This window comes from Nicotiana tabacum, chromosome 11 (genome assembly GCF_000715075.1).
Source record: "Nicotiana tabacum cultivar K326 chromosome 11, ASM71507v2, whole genome shotgun sequence".
NCBI lineage: Eukaryota > Viridiplantae > Streptophyta > Magnoliopsida > Solanales > Solanaceae > Nicotiana > Nicotiana tabacum.
This window is the reverse complement of record NC_134090.1, coordinates 5009840-5029183: the sequence shown is the minus strand read 5'-3', so window position 1 is coordinate 5029183 and position 19344 is coordinate 5009840. Positions and strand designations below refer to the sequence as shown.

Sequence of the window (19344 nt, the reverse complement as noted above, 5' to 3'; positions counted from 1 at the left end):
TCTCTTGCTACATATTGACACATCATATCAACATTTTTGAGCTAGTTTCCTCACATTGTGAGCCTGAAAGACTGAAGAGATTGATGACTGACTGAGGCTGATGGCCTGATTGTGAGAATATTGATACTATAACATGTGAGTTGTCCGTGCGGATCCAAATATTGATACTATAACACGTGAGTTTTTCGTGCAACACGTGAGTTGTTCGTGTGATTTATAGCGCTTGGGCTGAAGTAGCCCCTCCGGAGTCTGCACACACCCCTAGTGAGCGCGATTGATTTATATTGAGGGATGTATCTTTCGTGTACATGAATCTTGTCCGACGCATTTATACCTGGAGATGGATCTTCCCCACGGGCTGGATTGACCCTACTCAGTACTGAGTGACTGATGGTCAGTTGATGTATATATTCTGGGATGGATCTTTCATATGCCGGTTTGGCCATATACAGTATTGAGTGATCGAGCATGATGAGTGAAAAGTGTGAGACAGTGAGATTGAGTACTCTGAGAGTGTGAGAACATGAGTTCATCTCTGAGATACGTTGCATTGACATGCACGCATGACATACATGCATATAGATGTATTTTCCTCATGTTGTACGGTATCACGTTATTCATGACTTCTCACACATACTGACATATGTGCATAGTAATGCATTTTACACTGGCTATCTGGAAATAAAATGAAACATCTTATTTATTGTTGGAAGGAGTTTTGGAAAAATTACTGTTTTCAAACTTACTCATATTTTTAGCAATTTCGGTAAACGACTTGGGTTTTCACTGATATACTTGAAAGACAAAACTATTTTCAGAAAACATGATTACGCTGAATATTTTATCTCTGAGTTACTTCTTTTATTACTTGTTTTACGTTGTTATGGGTTATTGTTGGCTATTGGTGTTGAACCCGACCTTTGTTCCAGCTCGTCACTACTTTCAACCTAAGGTTAGGTTTGTTACTTATTCAATACATGAAGTCAGTTGTACTCATACTACACTTCTGCACCTTGTGTGCAAATGTTGGTTGTTGATGTTGCTGTGATCGACGAGAGCTGGAATTGAAGATGCACCTGCATTCCAGTTGTGGCTGCCTCTTATTCATGGTAGCCTTAAATTTATAAAAATCGCTTTATGTACATTTCGAATAGATGATGTATTTATTTCATACCAGCTTTGTAAATTCTAATCTTAGAAGCTCATGATTTGTACTATCAGTTCTTGGGAAAATGTATCTGTTTCGTATATTTTCTTTTAATTAGTTACCTTATTAATTTCATTGGAATTGGTTAGTTGTTAATTGGCTTACCTAGCGGGTTGGGTTAGGTGTCATCACGACTAGTTGGATTTTGGGTCGTGACCAATGTTGGCTAGTCAAGATCGTTCATGTTTAGAAGGTGAAGGCAGTAAAGATGGATGTGCGAATACACCAGGTTAGATAAGATAAAAAATGAGGTTATTCGCGACAAGGTGGGTGTGACCCCTATTGAGGACAAGATATGGAAAACGCGACTTAGGTGGTTTGGTATGTGAAGAAGAGGAGCACAGACGCCCCGGTGAAGAGGTCTGAGAGGTTGACATTGAAGAGCCTGCGGAGAGGTAGAGGTAGGCCATAGAAGAGGTGGGGAGAGGTGATTAGACAAGACATGACACAACTTCAGCTGACCAAGGACATGACCCTTAATAGGAATGTATGGAGGTTGTAGATTACGGTAGTAGAGTAGGTAGTTTAGAGTGTTCATAACAGTAGTATTGGCATGCAATCTCGCTTTCTGTTGGTAGTAGGTTTTATGACTAGCCATTGTTTCTTTTATTGTTGATCACCTTACTGTCTGATTGTTTTTATTTAGATTTCAAATGGCTACTTGGTACTGTCCCTTCTTGTCTATATTTTCATTAATGTGGTGCTTATGCTTTCAGTCTATTGAAAACAACCTCTCTATCCTCACAAGGTAGGGGTAAGGTCTATGTGCACCCTACCCTCCCTAGACCCCACAATGTGGTATATTACTGAGTATGTTGTTGTTGTTGTTGTTGTATCTTTATTTTATTTTTAAACTTTTTTTAATCTTAGTTTATTTATTTATTTTTACTTAATTGCGAGTGATAAAGACCTCATTCTTCCAAAGGAAAATAACATTACGTGCCGTAACCAAATATTTTTTTACATTCACATTATTCTAAAGAACACTTGCATTTCCATCTCAATAATTTAAATAGTAACTTGATGCTTTACTAAAAGAGTATACATTATAATGCAAAACTTCGTTGCATTTTAATATTCAAATTGATTGAAAATATTTGACAAGTTCATTATTCCGAACACACATATTTAAGGTCCTTAGCTTTGAACTCAGTGTATCTTTAAAATTATGAGTTCAAATTTAATATTTTATCGAAAATTTTACAACCTTTTTTCGTATATATATTATATATTATATTTTATGTCGAAAATATTAGGTAGGGATGAAAGCGTTGATCAAAGGCTAGATCTAAATTTTTGTGGTTTACCCATCCGCTATCCAAAGTTCAATTGCCGACTAATCTGCATTTGTGTCGCATAGGCCCTACTAAAAGAGAAAATGCTTCTCAATATGATTTTTTTTTCCATTTCTATGTCTCGAACCAGAAACCCGCTATTGAAGGTAGATGAAATCTCATTCAGAAATTAAATTTTGAATACATTCTTATTAAGGTTGGTGAATTTTGGAGGTTAAGAATAAATGGTTCTGTTCGTTTGCTACTTCAAATATGTTTTTCTTCTATAAATTTTGTATGGCCAAAATGGCTTTTTAACAATTCAATTCCAATTTCATTCATTACAATATATCATGTGACAAGTTGCTATTTTAATTATTACTTGAAATTTGAATGATATCTTCTGCGGCTAACCAATGTAAATGCTTTATTTTGTGGGGGTTTGATTGCTTTAAAGCAGCGGAGTCAAAGTGCTCATAAACAAGAAATCGGCAAATGAATTTTCATATATTTATTTCTACAAGAAATCGGATTACTTCTACCTAAATATCAAACTTTTATTCCATAACTCAAACTATTTACATTCGATAACTACAAAATTGTATAAAATTTAAATAGTTATTGTATACAATATATAATTTTTTTTGTGCTATTATTTTGAGAACGACTACACAATGTCATTTTTCAATAATAATAAAAAAAGGCCTCTTACGTTTGGACATGATTAAAATATACTTTAAATTTGTCAAAAGTGAATACTTTTGATTTTCTTTAAATGTTTAGCAAAAGCTAGCGGTTAAATTTCATAAAAAAATGTGAGGAAAAAAGATTTAACTAAATACATCAGGAAAGTACCATCAAATCCTAAAAACTACATCAAAAACTGAATCAAACAAAAATAACATTAATTGCACCTAAAATTACAGAAAAGTATTCACATTTGGCAAACTATTTTAAACTTAAACCATTTTTTCTTCTTTCCTCTGCCTTAAACAGTTCAGAAATGTTTACAATGACCATCTCAAGAAGAGCACTAAAAAAAATCCTTTCTCCTCCCTTACACCACCTTTAAACTACTTTAAACTTAAACCATTTTTGTCATTTTTGTCAGAAATGTTCACAATGACCATATCAAGAAGAGCACTAAAACCCCCCCTTTCTCCTCCCTTACACCACCTCTCCACCACCACACCCACCACCACCACCACCCCTCCATGGTTCACCCCACCCCCACCCCTACCCCTACCCCACCAACATCAAGATTCATCAGACCCAATACTCAATACCCTTTCAGAAGCCATAAAAAACTCTCACACTAAACCCCTTCAAACTTCCCTTAAACCCCTCCTCCCATCTCTTAAACCCCAACACATAATCAACCTCATTAACCTTAATCCTCATTCTTTAACCCCTTCTTCTCTCCTCTCTTTCTTTACATGGCTTTCTTCTACTTCTCACAATTCAAAATATTGCCACACACTTCACACTTATTGCACTATGGCCCTTTTTCTTTACACCCACAAAATGAATTCACAAGCTTACTCTTTTATCCACACTATTGTTTCAAGAAGAGGTAAAGACTCTGCCTTTACTGTTTTTCAAGCAATCTTGAAGGCTAAAGGTACCAACTTTACATCTTTTGTGAATATTTTAAATGGACTTATTGCTGCTTATTTGGATTTGGGGTTTGTTTCTGATGCTATACAGTGCTTTAGGCTTATCCAAAAACATAAAATTAGGTTCCCATTTCAAGGTTGTACAAAGGTTCTTGAATATTTAATGAAGCTTAATTCACCAATGGTAGCTTTTAATTTTTATAAGGAGATTTTGGAATATGGGTTTCCTCCAAGTTTGTATTTTTTTAATGTTTTGATGAGTATGTTGTGTAAGGAAGGTAAAATGGTGGAAGCATGGTCGGTGTTTGCGGAGATGTGGAAGAGGAATTTGAGACCTAGTGTTGTTAGTTTCAATATTTTGATAAATGGGTATTGTAGATTTGGTGATATGGATGCAGGGTATAGGTTAAAAAGAGAAATGGAGGAAAGAGGAATTTTGCCTGATGTTTATACGTATAGTGCTCTGATCAACGGGCTTTGCAAGAACTTTTGGATGAGGGGCGCGGACGAGTTGTTTAATGAGATGTGTGTAAAAGGTTTGGTTCCGAATGTTGTTATATTCACGACTTTGATTAATGGCTATTGCAAGGATGGTAGCATTGTTTTGGCCATGGACGCTTATCAACTGATGCTGACGCAAGGGGTGGAACCAGATTTGATTACATATAACACACTTGTCAATGGACTTTGTAAGAGTGGGGATTTAGGGGAAGCGAGGAAGCTCATTCATGTAATGATTGAAAAGGGTTTGAAGCCTGATAAGATCACATACACGACGGTTATTGGTGGATGTTGTGCAGAGGGAGATTTAGATGGAGCATTTGAGATCAAGAAAATGATGTTTGATAATGACATTGAACTAGATGATGTAGCATGTACAGCTCTTATTACAGGTTTATGTCGGCAAGGGCGAGTAGTTGATGCAGAAAGGATTTTAACGGAAATGTTGAATGCTGATTTAAAGCCTGATGACCCTATTTATACTATGGTTATCGACGGTTTCTGTAAGAAGGGAGATGTTAAGATGGGTTTTAAGTTGCTAAGGCAGATGCAAAGTAATGGACATGCGCCTAATGTTATAACTTACAATGCCCTTTTAAATGGTCTATGCAGACAAGGACAGATGAGAAATGCTGAAATGCTATTACAAGCCATGCTTAATCTTGGTTTGAATCCAAATGATATTACCTATAACATACTATTGGATGGGCATTGCAAGTACGGAAATCCTGATGATTTTGATAAGCTACGTGGTGAAATGGGGCTTGTTCATGATTATGCTACTTATACTTCACTAGTTAGTTGCTTAAGTAGGAGCTCGAAACGTCAGGCCAGGAAGTGATGCATTTAATCAGAGAGCCAAAGACTACCATCTGTAACTGCCTTTTAGTAGGTGGATTTCATTCCATAAGTTAATTACCGTGGGAATAATGATCATTGGAGTGATGCAAGATGTTATCCATATAGCACTGAATGGATCAGTGGAAGTTTCTCCTGGTTTGTGAATGATGCTCTAAGATGGATTCCAACTAATGCGATCTTGGTATACATTGAGATGATGTTAGGCTTTGATGGCTTGTGATGTCCCATGGTATCCAGGTATATTTTCATTACCTCACAAAACTGCTAGAAAAGAGTAATTTCCTTTATTTCTTCTCCTTGCTATACCATTCTTTGTCTAATAATATCAAAAGAGAAAAAGTCAATAGTTTATATGAACCGTTGTGTGCATACAAGTATTTGTGAACAAGGATGCTTCATTTTTTTTGTGGAGATTATCTTATCACAAATGAAACAGTTGATTCATAGAGGGAAATTACTTTTAGCACAGCAAAGTAAAAACAAGGAAGGTTTTTTGCAATTAAACAACTCCTCATAACGGAGGTGGTTGAATTACTGTGGGCCACTATCTTGAGTGCACTCTCTACCACTTCCACCAATATTTCTATTTCTATTCATGATAATTCTTTACTTATTGTTGTCGTGTTTGATAGATGTTGATCGTAGGCTTCTTTTCTAGCTTATGGTTTCTTTGATCAGGTAAATTAGAGGTTTCTTTAATAATGCATCCAATAGAAGCCAAAATTACATCAGTGAGCAAAAAATTGGTAGCTGCTTTACAATGAATCTCCTATATGCATTCGAAGAATCTCCTTGATTGTTGATTGGCGATTGATGACGTACTTACATTATCTTGACACTTAATGGAACCTAACCAAAGTGCTTTGAAATTTTGACTTAAAAACATTGTGGATTCAACCAAGCCCGCATGGCGATCCGACAAAAGCAACATTACCAAAATACAACATGTTTGTTTTGCTTGTACTATTCATTCTGTCTAGTTTTTCATATATGAAGTTGGTTTCATTGTTTAGGCATATTAATTAAGCTACTTTTGGAATTGTTCCACTCGAGTATCAATTGTAAGATGTGTATATAGCCCAAGTTTCTAAACTTGCAATTTTGCTCTTTCACCTCTTTGTCGCCCTCCCTCTGATTAAACTTTTTTCTGTGTGGATTCTTTAAAGAATGGATCCTGTGCCTTGATCGTTTCTTGTTTCAGCGTCTTTATTGTCTATTATCTTATTACCTTTTCTGTCGTTTTGCAGTGTATTGCCTTTCATTCGTTGAGGAATTTTTGAATTGCAATCTCAACATGTCAGTGCGCTTCCCTCGGGACATGTGAAAGGTGTCTCATAGATATATATTCTTAAACCAGTCCATCAAAATTGCAATGTTCATACACCAGTGATGAAAGGCGGTCTGTTTCTCTGCAATTTGAGAAAATGCCTAAAAATCTACTAGAGGAAGAAAGTATATCTTTTTTTAGCCTCGAGGATCTGTCATGAGCAATGGAAATTACAAACAGAACATAAGTGAGCTTCAGCTGTGTGACATTCAAAGATGACCTTATGCAAAGTTCAACAGCTTTGTTGAAAATGCAAGTTCAGGCTCTGAGATAGAAACAGATCTCGGGTATCCTTGTCTCACTCCTAAACTGATAAACGTACAGAGACCTGATCCGAGCTGTTTTTCCATTTGCAATGTTATCTAAATATGCAGGGAAAGCAGTTCCAGATGGTTGCATTTCATCAGTTAATTTTACTGGGGGTTCGGTAGGGCGATTCTTTAGTAGCTGCAAGAAAACTCGGGCTGTTTCGATTTTTGACTGACAAGTGCAGATGAAACACTTTTGAATAAGTATGTGTACATGCAAAAGAAAACTCAGGCTGCAGTCAAAATTTACATAAAGAAGGGAGAATTATTTCAAAGTGATTCACGTAGCTCAGGTGGACTGAAAATCCTTGTGGGGTTCGAAACCACATCCACCTTACAGCAAAGAAAGAGAATGTGGGGTAGAGGAATTGATCAATTCATCAGGCTCATGACCCGAAGATTGCATGTTCGAATCCTGTCCCAGCCTAATCAGTGTAACATTGTTCATTAGGATAGAAGGCGTGACGTTAAGCATCCCTAGTGGTACGAAAAGAGGGGTCGTCATAATATCATCTACGCTTGTACTGCTCCTAGTTGAGTAGATTCGATAAGACATGACATGCTCCTAGCCACTCCGGGATACTATAGCATTTCGTGAATAAGGGGGGACATACCCGATTTGACCACTCCCTTTGTTGGGGGCTTGTCGCCCTGCTCTTCGAGTTTTGACTTACAAGTATCTGTCGGTTCACAACTTAAGTGTCCACAATTTATGCAAGATCTGTGTATGCCACTGGTCGAATAATTCTTTTGTATATACTAAATTGGTCCACCTATCTCTTCCGCATAGTCTTTTGAGAGACATGATTGAACTATAACTCATTGCGGTCTAATTTGATGAAATAGAAGGCCTCCTAGACCAAATTACTAAATTTAGGTCGGTCAAGTTGTATATCCAAATGGTAATATGGGCAAAGTTGAATTTGTTGTATACCAAATTTAGCTTGGGTTTGGACTATTTCTAATTTATGAGTTTGAGTTCCTTTCCCTGTTGAACACATTATATGAACTAGAATTGAGAATTTAGGACATTTATATAGAGTTTGAATAAATTCCACCATTTGTTGGTAGGAAATGTATAAAAAACATGAAATTGAGGAATATTGTTATGGATGTGATGAAAAAAAAGTGATACTCCTTCTATCCAATTTTAAGAGCTCGTATGGCCAAGTTGTCAAAAACTGCTTATTTTAAAAAGTACTTTTGTTCAAAAGTACTTTTGCAAAACAACAATTTGTGTTTGGCCAACTGACCAATCTTAAAAAATACTTTTAAGTATCAAATTACAAAAAAGGACAGTAAATTAAATGTTCAATTTGCGATTAGTATTATTTAGAATAGAAAAATAAATTTAAAATTTATTATAAAAGAATTCAATTAAAATATAAAACATTAAGTAAAAATATAAACTAAAAATTTCAATTAATATAAAATATAGTTATTGCAAAGCAATAACATTGAGTATTTGGTATTACTTATTGTTTACATGATAATTTAAATATGTCAAAATACATCATTAGATATAAATTTAAAATATACTCTTAGGAATATGAGAACGAGAATAAAAATATGATTAAAATAAAAAAAGAGAAGAAATGTATAGTAGAAATAAAAAGGGAAATGAAAAGGAAAAGAACAATGTTAAACTAATGAGGGATCATTTGGAAAATATAAATTTATTGTAAGGTTATTTTTGTCTTGAATAAACTAATTTCTACTTTTGCTCTCTTAGATAAGCTAGAGTTTGTATGCTCTCCTCAAAAGTAGAAAAACTGCTTCTGTTGCTCAAAAGTACTTTTTTATTTTGGCCAAACAATTTAAATTATTCAAAAAAATAAAAAATACTTTTTTGTCAAAAAATATATTTTTGGCCTTCTAGAAGCTTGGCGAAACAGGCTCTAAGTGTCGTTTTTGCCCAAAAAAATAAATATCCGTCGCTTAAAAAAAATTAACAAAATTTTTATTTTTTCTTTCAATTTTACTCTTTCCAACATTAGGCACTCGCTTTCCAATATTAGCATTTAATAGTCAAGGAAATAAATAAGGTTGATTTAGTAAATTACAGCTAGTACTTAATACTATTGTTTTCTTAATGAATTTAATTGCTGATTCAATTGTATTTAACAGTCAGAATTTATTGGGATTCCGGAAAATGGGCAGCATAGCTAGAGGAAAAGGCACTGCAATTCTGCAACAAGCGACAAAGGATATAATGCATATATCAAAATTGCTTACTCCTCGTCTATTTTTTGTTTTAATTAATTAAAACCTCCGTTCATATATTATAAATAAATTTTTATTTTTACTTGTCACTTTACGCATATCAAGGGAAGATAATTTTTTTTTTCTGTTATACCCACAATATTTATTACTCATTTCAAATTATTTTCTCAAATCAAATAAAATATGTATCAATTAATATGAGTATCATGGTAAATTATGTAATTCATTTATTATTTCTTAAGGGGCGTGAAAAGTTAAAACGTGTCAAGTAAAATTGAACGGAGGGAGTACAATATTTGATTCTTCTATAAAAAGAATTTGCTAGAAGTGACATTCCTTCTCATTTATGGACCTACATTTGTTGTCACTTTCTATCTACGCAAAGCAAAATAGGACCACAATACTACCTTTGATTAGTGCAGCTGTTGTCTGTGACTAAGAAAATTACCCTGCATTTTCGTTGTAGCTTCATATATCAGCTTGTACTTTTAGCTGTTCCTTATGTACATATTACAGTGAAATTTTGGTGCATAGAGGGTTAGAGACAAATCCATGGTTTTATGTTCATGAGTTTCTACATCAATCTTAAGTTAATATACAATAATAACCGATCTAAGGACTGGGTTTCAAGCTAAAATTTTAATAAAAATATAGAGTCTAGACAAAAGTTATTAGGTTCACGTCAACCCGTAATCATTGTACTAGATCTGTCCTCGAGGGTGAGTGGTATTTTGAGGAATTTCGTATTTCCTTCTATTACCGTTCAAAGAAACCTCTATTAACAATAAAAATTCTAATCAACCGGAGTAGAACATTATGAAGAAGCTTCACAAAAAATTCCTACTATTTACTTTCTATTAAGAGTAATACATAATGAAAACCTACCACATATAATGCTACAATATCTAATAGCAATAATTGTATGGAGCGGAGCCCTTCTTTTTTAGAAACTTTTCATTTTTGGAGTGTGGTACTTGTTACATCGACCAAATCTATCCACACAGTTTTCTTTTTCTTCTTTTCAGACAATTAACTGAATCCATTGCTTCATCTTCTTCAATTGTAAAAAGCTCTTTTTATTACTATTTGTTACTACAACACTTTTTAGAAATTTAAATAGAAAAAAATTATAATAAAACTTCAAAGTGGGAAACGACACATTCCATGTTATTACTAGGCCCACTTTTGTTTTCACTGTATGCACAAAGAAAATGCAAGGTAGTGCTTTTGATTGGTTATTATCTTCAACTATAATGAAGTCAAGTCGTCTGCATTGTTAGTGACAAAGAAATAACACGGATATTACCTTACTTTTAGTCATTGACATATTTTACTATTCAAATAAACATGCTTATAATTTGTTGAGTAACACGTTTTATTTAGGTTATCTTTGTTAATTGAGTATGTTGAATGTGATCACTTAATTTTTGACTATGCTTAAATTTTATCACTTTTTAGTATGTTAATTTATTTTAAGTTTAATCTACATATTTTAGCTCTTATTTCACCTTCTAAAGGTTTTACTTAAGAAAATTAAAATCACAAAAAAAAGAATCACATTTTAGAATAATAGCTTTAAATTTTGTAGAAAAGAAAGAAAAGTCTAAAATATATTTTTTATTTAGTGTATTTTCTAAATTAGAGGTATTTAACAAATAAATATTGATTAGAATATATAATAATTTTACCTTGTTATTTTGATTTTACTAGGAATATTAATTTTACCTTTTATTCATTATCCATTTTAAAAGAAAAAATAAAACAAAACAAAAAGAGAATAAATCACTTTTTGCACAAATGAATATGAATTTAGTAACAAACTTTGTCTTACCCAAAAGATTCCTCCACACATGTCACCCACGTGCTCACGCTAGCATACACATGTTGGTATACACTAATTTTTATCCCTTTTGGCTATCTTCCTCTCTATCCCAATATAGTAATAAGATCTGCATACATACTATCCTCACAACCGTATTAGTAAGATTATACTGTTTGTTTTTGTTTTCGTCTAGTGAACTTTCCATGATTTTCTCGGATAAAAACAACACATAACATAAAAGTGAGGAGGAAAAGCAAAAACGGGAAGCCTTCTTCCTCCATTCGAGTTCCCGTCCCCAGAAACTTTCGGCCATTCTTTAAATTCAGCTTCATCTTCGATACATATCGCTACAAATCCACTTTGAATCCACCGGAAATTCCATAAAAATCAGTGACAACTGACAAGGTAGCACATATCAGTTCTAATCTCAGCAATTAAAAACATTCAAGCCTAGTCGAGTATGTCCGAGGTTCATCGAGTTCCGGCAAGCTTCGAAGTCGCGGTTCTGCACCGTTTGAGTTTCTGCTTCTAGGTACTTTTCTGGTCTTTTTCCCTTTAGTGTAAACCTATGTTTGACCAAATGAAACATGAGTATGTTGATGCGTTTTACTGCTCCATCTCGTTCGTTTAATCCCTCTTTCGTTATGTGTGAATGAAACAATGTTTGTATAATGGTTGGCCATGTGAACTAAACCAAAAAATGCTATTAGTTTTCAGTTTCGTATGTATGTTTGGCTATAAGTTGTAATGAAGTGAGATTAGTTTATTTTTATCTTTGTTAGAATTTGTATTGGAAGTAAGTTTTCGATATTGGAAATTTTGGAGGAGTTTTCTGTTGAAGATACTTTCTTTTCTAGAAATACATATATGTATATATAAAAGAGTTTAGTTTTCTTTCTCTTTGGTTTCATTTTCTTGTTGAGTCCTCCCAAAACCAAATCTAAATATTGCATAGGTGAGCATATAATCTGTTTTGCCCGAGTTCATCTATTTCTTGGATTCCGCTATTGACATCAAAGTGTTCATCCCGTTGATATCTTCAATTAGCATATTAAGAAAGATGGTGATTTAAATCTTGAAACATAACTTGTTGAGTTAATATAACTTTGAATGTTGTGATGGTATGTGTATTGGTTCAACAAGAAGTTGGCCCGTTTCTTTAGAATAGACATAGTTGGTCCAACATTTATTTGCATAATTTTAACAATAAGGCTAGAAGATAATAATAAAAACCAGATTTTTGTTATTAATTAATTAACTCTTTCCCTTCTAATTAATTAATTAATTAAACTACTAGACAAATAGTAGGCGCACTTTAACTTTTAATCCTTTTGCCATAATTGCAGATTTGCTTGCGTAGCGCCATAGTAACATTTAATAATTTAAAAAAAAAAAATTCTCAAAGCAAAAATATGGTATTTTTTTCCAAGAATAATAGCGTGCTAATAATCCTTTGTCATAACTGCAGATTCGCTTGCGTAGCGCTGTTACGACAAAATTAATAAAATTCGTCTCAGTCGCACATTCACTTGTGTGGTGTGGTTAGGACAATTTAATATTATTCAAATCATTCTTTAATAATTGATGCTATATATGGTAGATTTTGTGTGGTGCGGATTCGCTTGATATGGTAGATTTTGATGTTATCTTGGGTATGGATTGGTTGTCACCTTATCATGCTATATTGGATTGTCATGGCAAGACAGTGACCCTAGCCATGCCGGGGTTACCTCGGTTAGAGTGGAAAGGAACTTCTGGCCATTATGCCAGCTGGGTTATTTCTTATATGAAAGCTCGACGTGTGGTCGAGAAAGGGTGCCTAGCCTATTTCGCTTATATTCACGATCCCAGCACGGATGTTCTTTCTATGGACTCAGTACCAGTGGTTCATGAATTTCTAGAAATATTTCCTGCCGATTTGCCGGGAATGCCACTCGACAGAGACATTGACTTCTATATTGATTTGGCTCCGGGCACTCAGCCCATTTCTATTCTACCATACCGTATGGCCCTGCTAGAGTTAAAAGAATTAAAGGAGCATTTACAAGACTTGCTTGATCAAGGATTCATTAGACCCAGTGTCTCGCCCTGGGGTGCACCAGTATTATTTGTAAAGAAGAAAAATGGTTCAATGCGAATGTATATAGATTATCGGCAGTTGAACAAGGCTACTATCAAGAACAAGTATCCACCGTCAAGAATTGAAAACTTATTCGATCAGCTTCAAGGTGTCAAGGTGTTTTCAAAGATTGACTTGAGGTCTGGTTACCATCAGTTGAATATTAGGGCATTTGATGTCCCTAAGACAGCTTTTCGGACTCGGTATGGGCATTACGAATTCCTAGTGATGTCATTTGGGTTGACAAATGCCCTAGAAGCATTTATGGATTTGATGAATCGGGTGTCCAAGCCCTATTTGGATTCTTTTATAGTTGTATTCATTGATGATATCTTGATTTACTCCAGCAGTCGAGAGGAGCATGAGCAACATCTTCAGAGTGTGCTTCAAACTTTGAAGAATAATCAGTTATATGCCAAATTTTCAAAATGTGAATTTTGGTTAGACTCAGTTACCTTTTTGGGGCATGTTGTATCGGCAGAAGGCATAAAGGTGGATCCTAAGAAGATTGAGGCTATTCAGAATTGGCCTAGACATACTTCAGTTACAGAGATCCGGAGTCCTGGGTTTGGCATGTTATTATCGTTGGTTCGTGGAAGGGTTTTCATCTATATCGAGCCCATTAACCAGATTGACCTAGAAAGGTGTCCCATTCAGATGGTCAGACGAGTGTGAGTTGAGCTTTCAGAAGCTCAAGACTATTTTGACTACGGCGCCAGTGTTGGTATTACCCACAGGTTCAGGATTGTATATGATATATTGTGACGTATCTCACATTGGGCTTGGTGCAGTATTAATGCAAGATGGCAGGGTGATTGCATATGCGTCGCGGTAGTTGAAAGTTCATGCGAAACATTATCCTGTTCATGACTTAGAATTGGCAGCCATTGTTCATGCGCTGAATATTTGGAGGCATTATCTCTACGGTGTCTCATGTGAGGTATTTACTGATCATCGTAGCCTTCAGTATCTGTTCAAATAAAAAGATCTTAATTTGAGGTAGAGAAGATGGTTGGAATTATTGAAAGACTATGATATCACCATTTTGTATCACCCCGGAAAGGCCAATGTGGTGGCCGATGCTTTGTGTAGAAAGACTATGCTTTGGCTAATCAGTTCGTGAGGTTAGATGTTTCAGAACCCAGTCGGGTTCTAACTTGCACAGTCGCTCGGTCTTTTTTATATGAGCGCATCAGAGAGTGGCAATATGATGATCCTTATTTACATGTCCTTAAAGACACGGTGCGGCACAGTGATGCCAAACATGTTGCTGTAGGGAAAGATGGAGTTCTGCGAATGCAGGGTCGTATTTGTGTGCCTAATGTTGACGGGCTTCGTGAATTAATTCTTGAAGAGGCACACAGTTCCAAGTATTCTATTCATCCAGGTACCGCCAAAATGTATCAAGATTTGCGGCAACATTATTGGTGGAGGAGAATGAAAAAGGATATATAGTTGCATATGTAGCTCGGTGTCTGAATTGTCAGCAAATTAAGTACGAGCATCAGAGACCTAGTGGTTTGCTTCAGAAGTTAGAAATTCCCGAGTGGAAATGGGAGCGTATCACTATGGATTTTGTTATTGGACTCCCAAGGACTCAGAAAATTTGACGCAGTTTGGGTCATTGTGGACAGGTTGACCAAGTCAGCACATTTCATTCCAGTGGCAGTTACCTATTCTTTAGAAAGGTTAGCTGAAATTTACATTCGTGAGATTGTCCGCCTTCACGGTGTGCCCGTGTCTATTATTTCAAATCGAGGTACGCAGTTTCTCTCAAACTTCTGGAGGGCTGTACAACGTGAGTTAGGCACGCGGGTTGAGTTAAGTACAACATTTCATCCACAGACAGACGGACAGTCAGAGCGCACCATTCATATATTAGAAGATATGCTTCGCGCTTGTGTTATAGACTTTGGAGGTTCTTGGGATCAGTTCATGCCACTTGCGGAGTTTGCATATAATAATAGCTAACACTCGAGTATTCAGATGGCTTCATATAAGGCATTCTATGGAAGGCGATGTCGTTCGCCAGTTGGCTGGTTTGAACCGGGAGAGGCTCGGTTGTTGGGTACCGATTTAGTACAGGATGCCTTGGATAAGGTCAAAGTTATTCAAGATCGACTTCGCACAGCTCAGTCTAGGCAAAAGAGTTATGCCGACCGTAAATTGCTCCGGGTTGTTGGGTACCGATATTGCATTCATGGTTGAAGAAAGAATATTGCTCCGGGTTTCACCTATGAAAGGTATAATGAGGTTCGAAAAGAAGGGCAAGTTGAGCCCTAGGTATATTGGACCCTTTGAAATTCTTGAAAGGGTGGGTGAATTAGCCTACATGCTTGCATTATCACCTAGTTTATCAATAGTTCATCCGGTGTTCCATGTATTTGTGCTCCGAAAATATCATGGTGATCCGTCCTATGTGTATTTCAGCTCAGTCCAATTGGACAAAGATTTGACTTATGAGGAGGAGCCAGTGGCTATTTTAGCCCGGCAGGTCCGACAATTGAGGTCTAAGAGTTATCCTTTAGTTCGGGTGCAATGGAGAGGTCAGCCGGTAGAGGCATCTACCTGGGAGTCCGAGTTGGACATGCAGAGTAAATATCCACACCTTTTCTCTATCGCATGTACTTTTTCTAACTCCGTTCGAGGACGAACGTTTGTTTTAGAGGTGGAGAATGTGATGATCAAAAGTGTCATCTTTAAATTTAATAAGTAATTCTATGTTCTAAGACCTCGAAAAATATTATTTATCATTCCTCGACTTGCATGCGCAGTCCGTATAATTTTTCGAAAAGTTTTTGTGTGAAAAATGGATTAAAATGTGAAATAGAGCTTTAAAACTCAATTGAGATGACTTTGGTCAACCTTTTGAGCAAACGAACTCGGATCAGTGTTTTACAATTCTGATAGGTCCGTATCGTGATTTGAGACTTGGGCATATGCCCGAAATCGAATTCCGAGGTCCCTAACCCGAGATACGGAATTTTGATGAAATATTAAAAGTTTGAAAGGTTAATGATTTTTAAGAATTTACCGATGTTAGATTTATTGACACCGAGTCCGTATTTTAGTTTCGGAGCCCGGTATAGGTCCACTATAATATTTATGACTTGTTTGCCGAATTTGGTGAGAAACAGAGTTGATTTGACGTGATTCAGACGTCCGGTTGTGAAAATTTAAGTTTTAAAGTTTTCTTGAAAATTTCATTTGATTTGGGGTTCAATTCGTACTTCTAGGTGTTATTTTGGCGATTTGATCGCGCGAGCAAGTTCGTATGATATTTTAGGACTTGGGTGTATGTTTGGTTTGGAGTCCCGAGGGCTCGGGTTGATTTCGGGTGGTTAACGGATCATTTTTGGCCTTGGTGAGATTGCTGATATCTGCTGCTGCCTTCTTCTGGTTTCCTTATACGCGATCGCATAGGTCCATCCGCCATCGCGTAAGCTTATTTGGGGCAGGGATATTTTGTTCTATGCGGTCGCAGAGGAAGGAACACGATCGCGTACGTGTATTTGGCTATGCTTCGCGAACGCGTGGATGAGGTCGCGTTCGCGTAGAAGGATTTGAGCAGTAGATGATAGGAGGAAATTGCTCTACGCGATCGCGTGGGTCTGAACGCGTTTGCGTAGGTTTGATGGGCAGTGGTCCGCGATCGCGTGAGTGTTTTCGCGTTCGCGTAGGGTAAAATGTGTGGGCAGTCTGCTTGTGCTTCGCGATCTCTCGGCTATTTCCACGATCGCGATTAAGAAAATCTGCGCAGACAGTGTTAAATCCAAAATCGAGGGTTTTAGCACATTTTTCATATTTTGAGCTAGAGATCACGGATTTGGGCGATTCTTGAAGGGATTTTCGCGGAGTTGATTGGGGTAAGTGTTCCTTATCCTATATTGATTATATTTCATGATTCCATACTCAGTTATATCATGAATCCGTGAAATTTTGGGAGAAAAATCAAATTTTTATAAAATCTTCCAAAAACGAAAATTTAAGATTTGAAGGTCCATTTAACATCGGAATTTGATAATTTTTATATGGTTGGACTCGTCTCGGAATAGGTGTTTGGATTTCGCAAGTTTTTCCGGGATTTGAGATGCGGGTCCCACTGTTGAATATTAAAATGAATTTTGGATTTTTATCCGGAAAATTAGTAAATTCATATGAAATTAATTCCTATGATTCGTATTGAGTATATAGAATTGTTTGTGAATAGATTTGACGCTTTTCGAGACAAATTCAAAAGGAAAAGCTGTGATCGAGTAATTGATTGGAATTTGCAAAGCGAGGTAAGTGTCGTGGTTAACCTTGACTTTTGAGGGAATAGAACTCTTAAATTATTTGTTATATGAAATACATGTGAACGATCTATAGGCGAGGTGACAAGTGTCTATACGTCGTCAAATTAATTGTTTGCATAATTATTTGAAAATCCTAAATTTGTTTTAATACACAAATTAATTGTTATGATAATTGTTTCTCTCATATTCTTTGTCAAATATTAATTCTTGAATTCCTGCAATAATTGCTATATGCTGATTTGATTTATGTGCATTAATTGCTACTTGACATTTAGCATATTAAATAATAAACTGCCTATTTTCTCCCTGATTTCCATAATAAATTACTATTTGTCATTGTTTGTTTCATAATTAAATCATAATTATTGTATGCTTGATGTCTTAAAAAATTTATATTAATTGTTGCATTTATTGGGGTAATTTCTTCTATAAGAATTGGTAAATGGATATATTGGAGGAGCGGGTTGCACGCCGCAACATAATTGATTGAAATGAATATATTGGGGGATCGCAACAGACTTATTAAAAAGTCCATATTGGGGGATCGGGTTGCACGCTGCAACAGACTTATTTAAAAGTCCATATTAGAGGATCGAGTTACACGCCGCAATAGACTTATTAAAAAGTCCATAGTGGGGGATTGGGTTTGCACGCCGCAACAGACTTATTTAAAAGTCCATATTGGGGGATCGGGTTACTCGCCGCAACAGACTTATTTAAAAGTCTATATATACTTGATTAAAATAAATATATGGGAGGATTGAAAATAAATATATTGTGGGAGCGGGTTGCACGCTGCAACGGAAATTGATGGAAATAATAATTGGTTATGACTGCTGAATTGGCTTCAACTGTTAAAATGAGTTACCTGATTTATTTCTATTATTGTTGTTATTACTATTATTGCGTATAAGTTATTTTAAGTGGCCTGCCTTAGCCTTGTCACTACTTCGTCGAGGTTAGGCTCGGCACTTACCAGTATATGGGGTCGGTTGTACTGATACTACACTCTGCACTTCTTGTGCAGATTTCAGAGTTGGTCCCAACGGCGTACCATAGACTTGCTCGGATTTCAGCTATTCAGAGGAGACTTGAGGTATAACTGCACAACGTCCGCAGTTCTGAAGTCCCCGTCTACCTTATTTTAGGTGTGTGTTTCTTTTCAGACAGCTTTATTTTATTCAGACCTTTATATGTATTATTCTAGAAGCTTGTGAACTTGTGACACCAATTCTGGGATGATATTTAGACTTCGTTATTTTATGAATTATTCACTTCATTTCAGACTTTACTTCCGCATTTAATTCTTTATTGTGAATAAATTTTAAAAAATATTTTAAAATGGATAATATTATTCTAACGTTGGCTTTTCTAGTAAGTGAAATGTTAGACGCCATCACGGTCCCGAAGGTGGGAGTTTCGGGTCGTGACAATTCACGTGCCAATATCATCAGTATTTACTCACGACACTTCGTGCCCACATTTCATTTCATAATCCGCCTGACAAATAACTACATGCTCCCAATTTCAACATAGATCAGACTATTATCAATTTATCAACAACAAGACAAATTGCACAAGGTATAAAAATAAACACTAGATGATTTAATAAATGACAATAATTATCCAATTTACTACACAATAATGCCTAAGACTTTAACCCAATAAAATTTGCACATATAAGCCCGAGTACATACTCGTCACCTCGCGTACACAGCTTTTCACATTTCACAAATGACACATAAAACTCGATGCCTAAGGGGTAATTCCTCCACTCAAGGTTAGGCAAGA

The 19344-nt window shown here is 35.8% G+C and overlaps 1 protein-coding gene across 1 annotated transcript; it reads left to right on the top strand.

Annotated features, from left to right (window-relative positions):
• Positions 1-3474: 3474 nt before the first annotated feature.
• Positions 3475-7866, top strand: LOC107764829 (uncharacterized). The gene is made up of 2 exons (XM_016583420.2): positions 3475-5696; positions 6707-7866. The coding sequence occupies exon 1, from the start codon at positions 3595-3597 to the stop codon at positions 5437-5439; it is 1845 nt and encodes a 614-aa protein (XP_016438906.2). The 5' UTR covers positions 3475-3594; the 3' UTR covers positions 5440-5696; positions 6707-7866.
• Positions 7867-19344: the final 11478 nt, after the last annotated feature.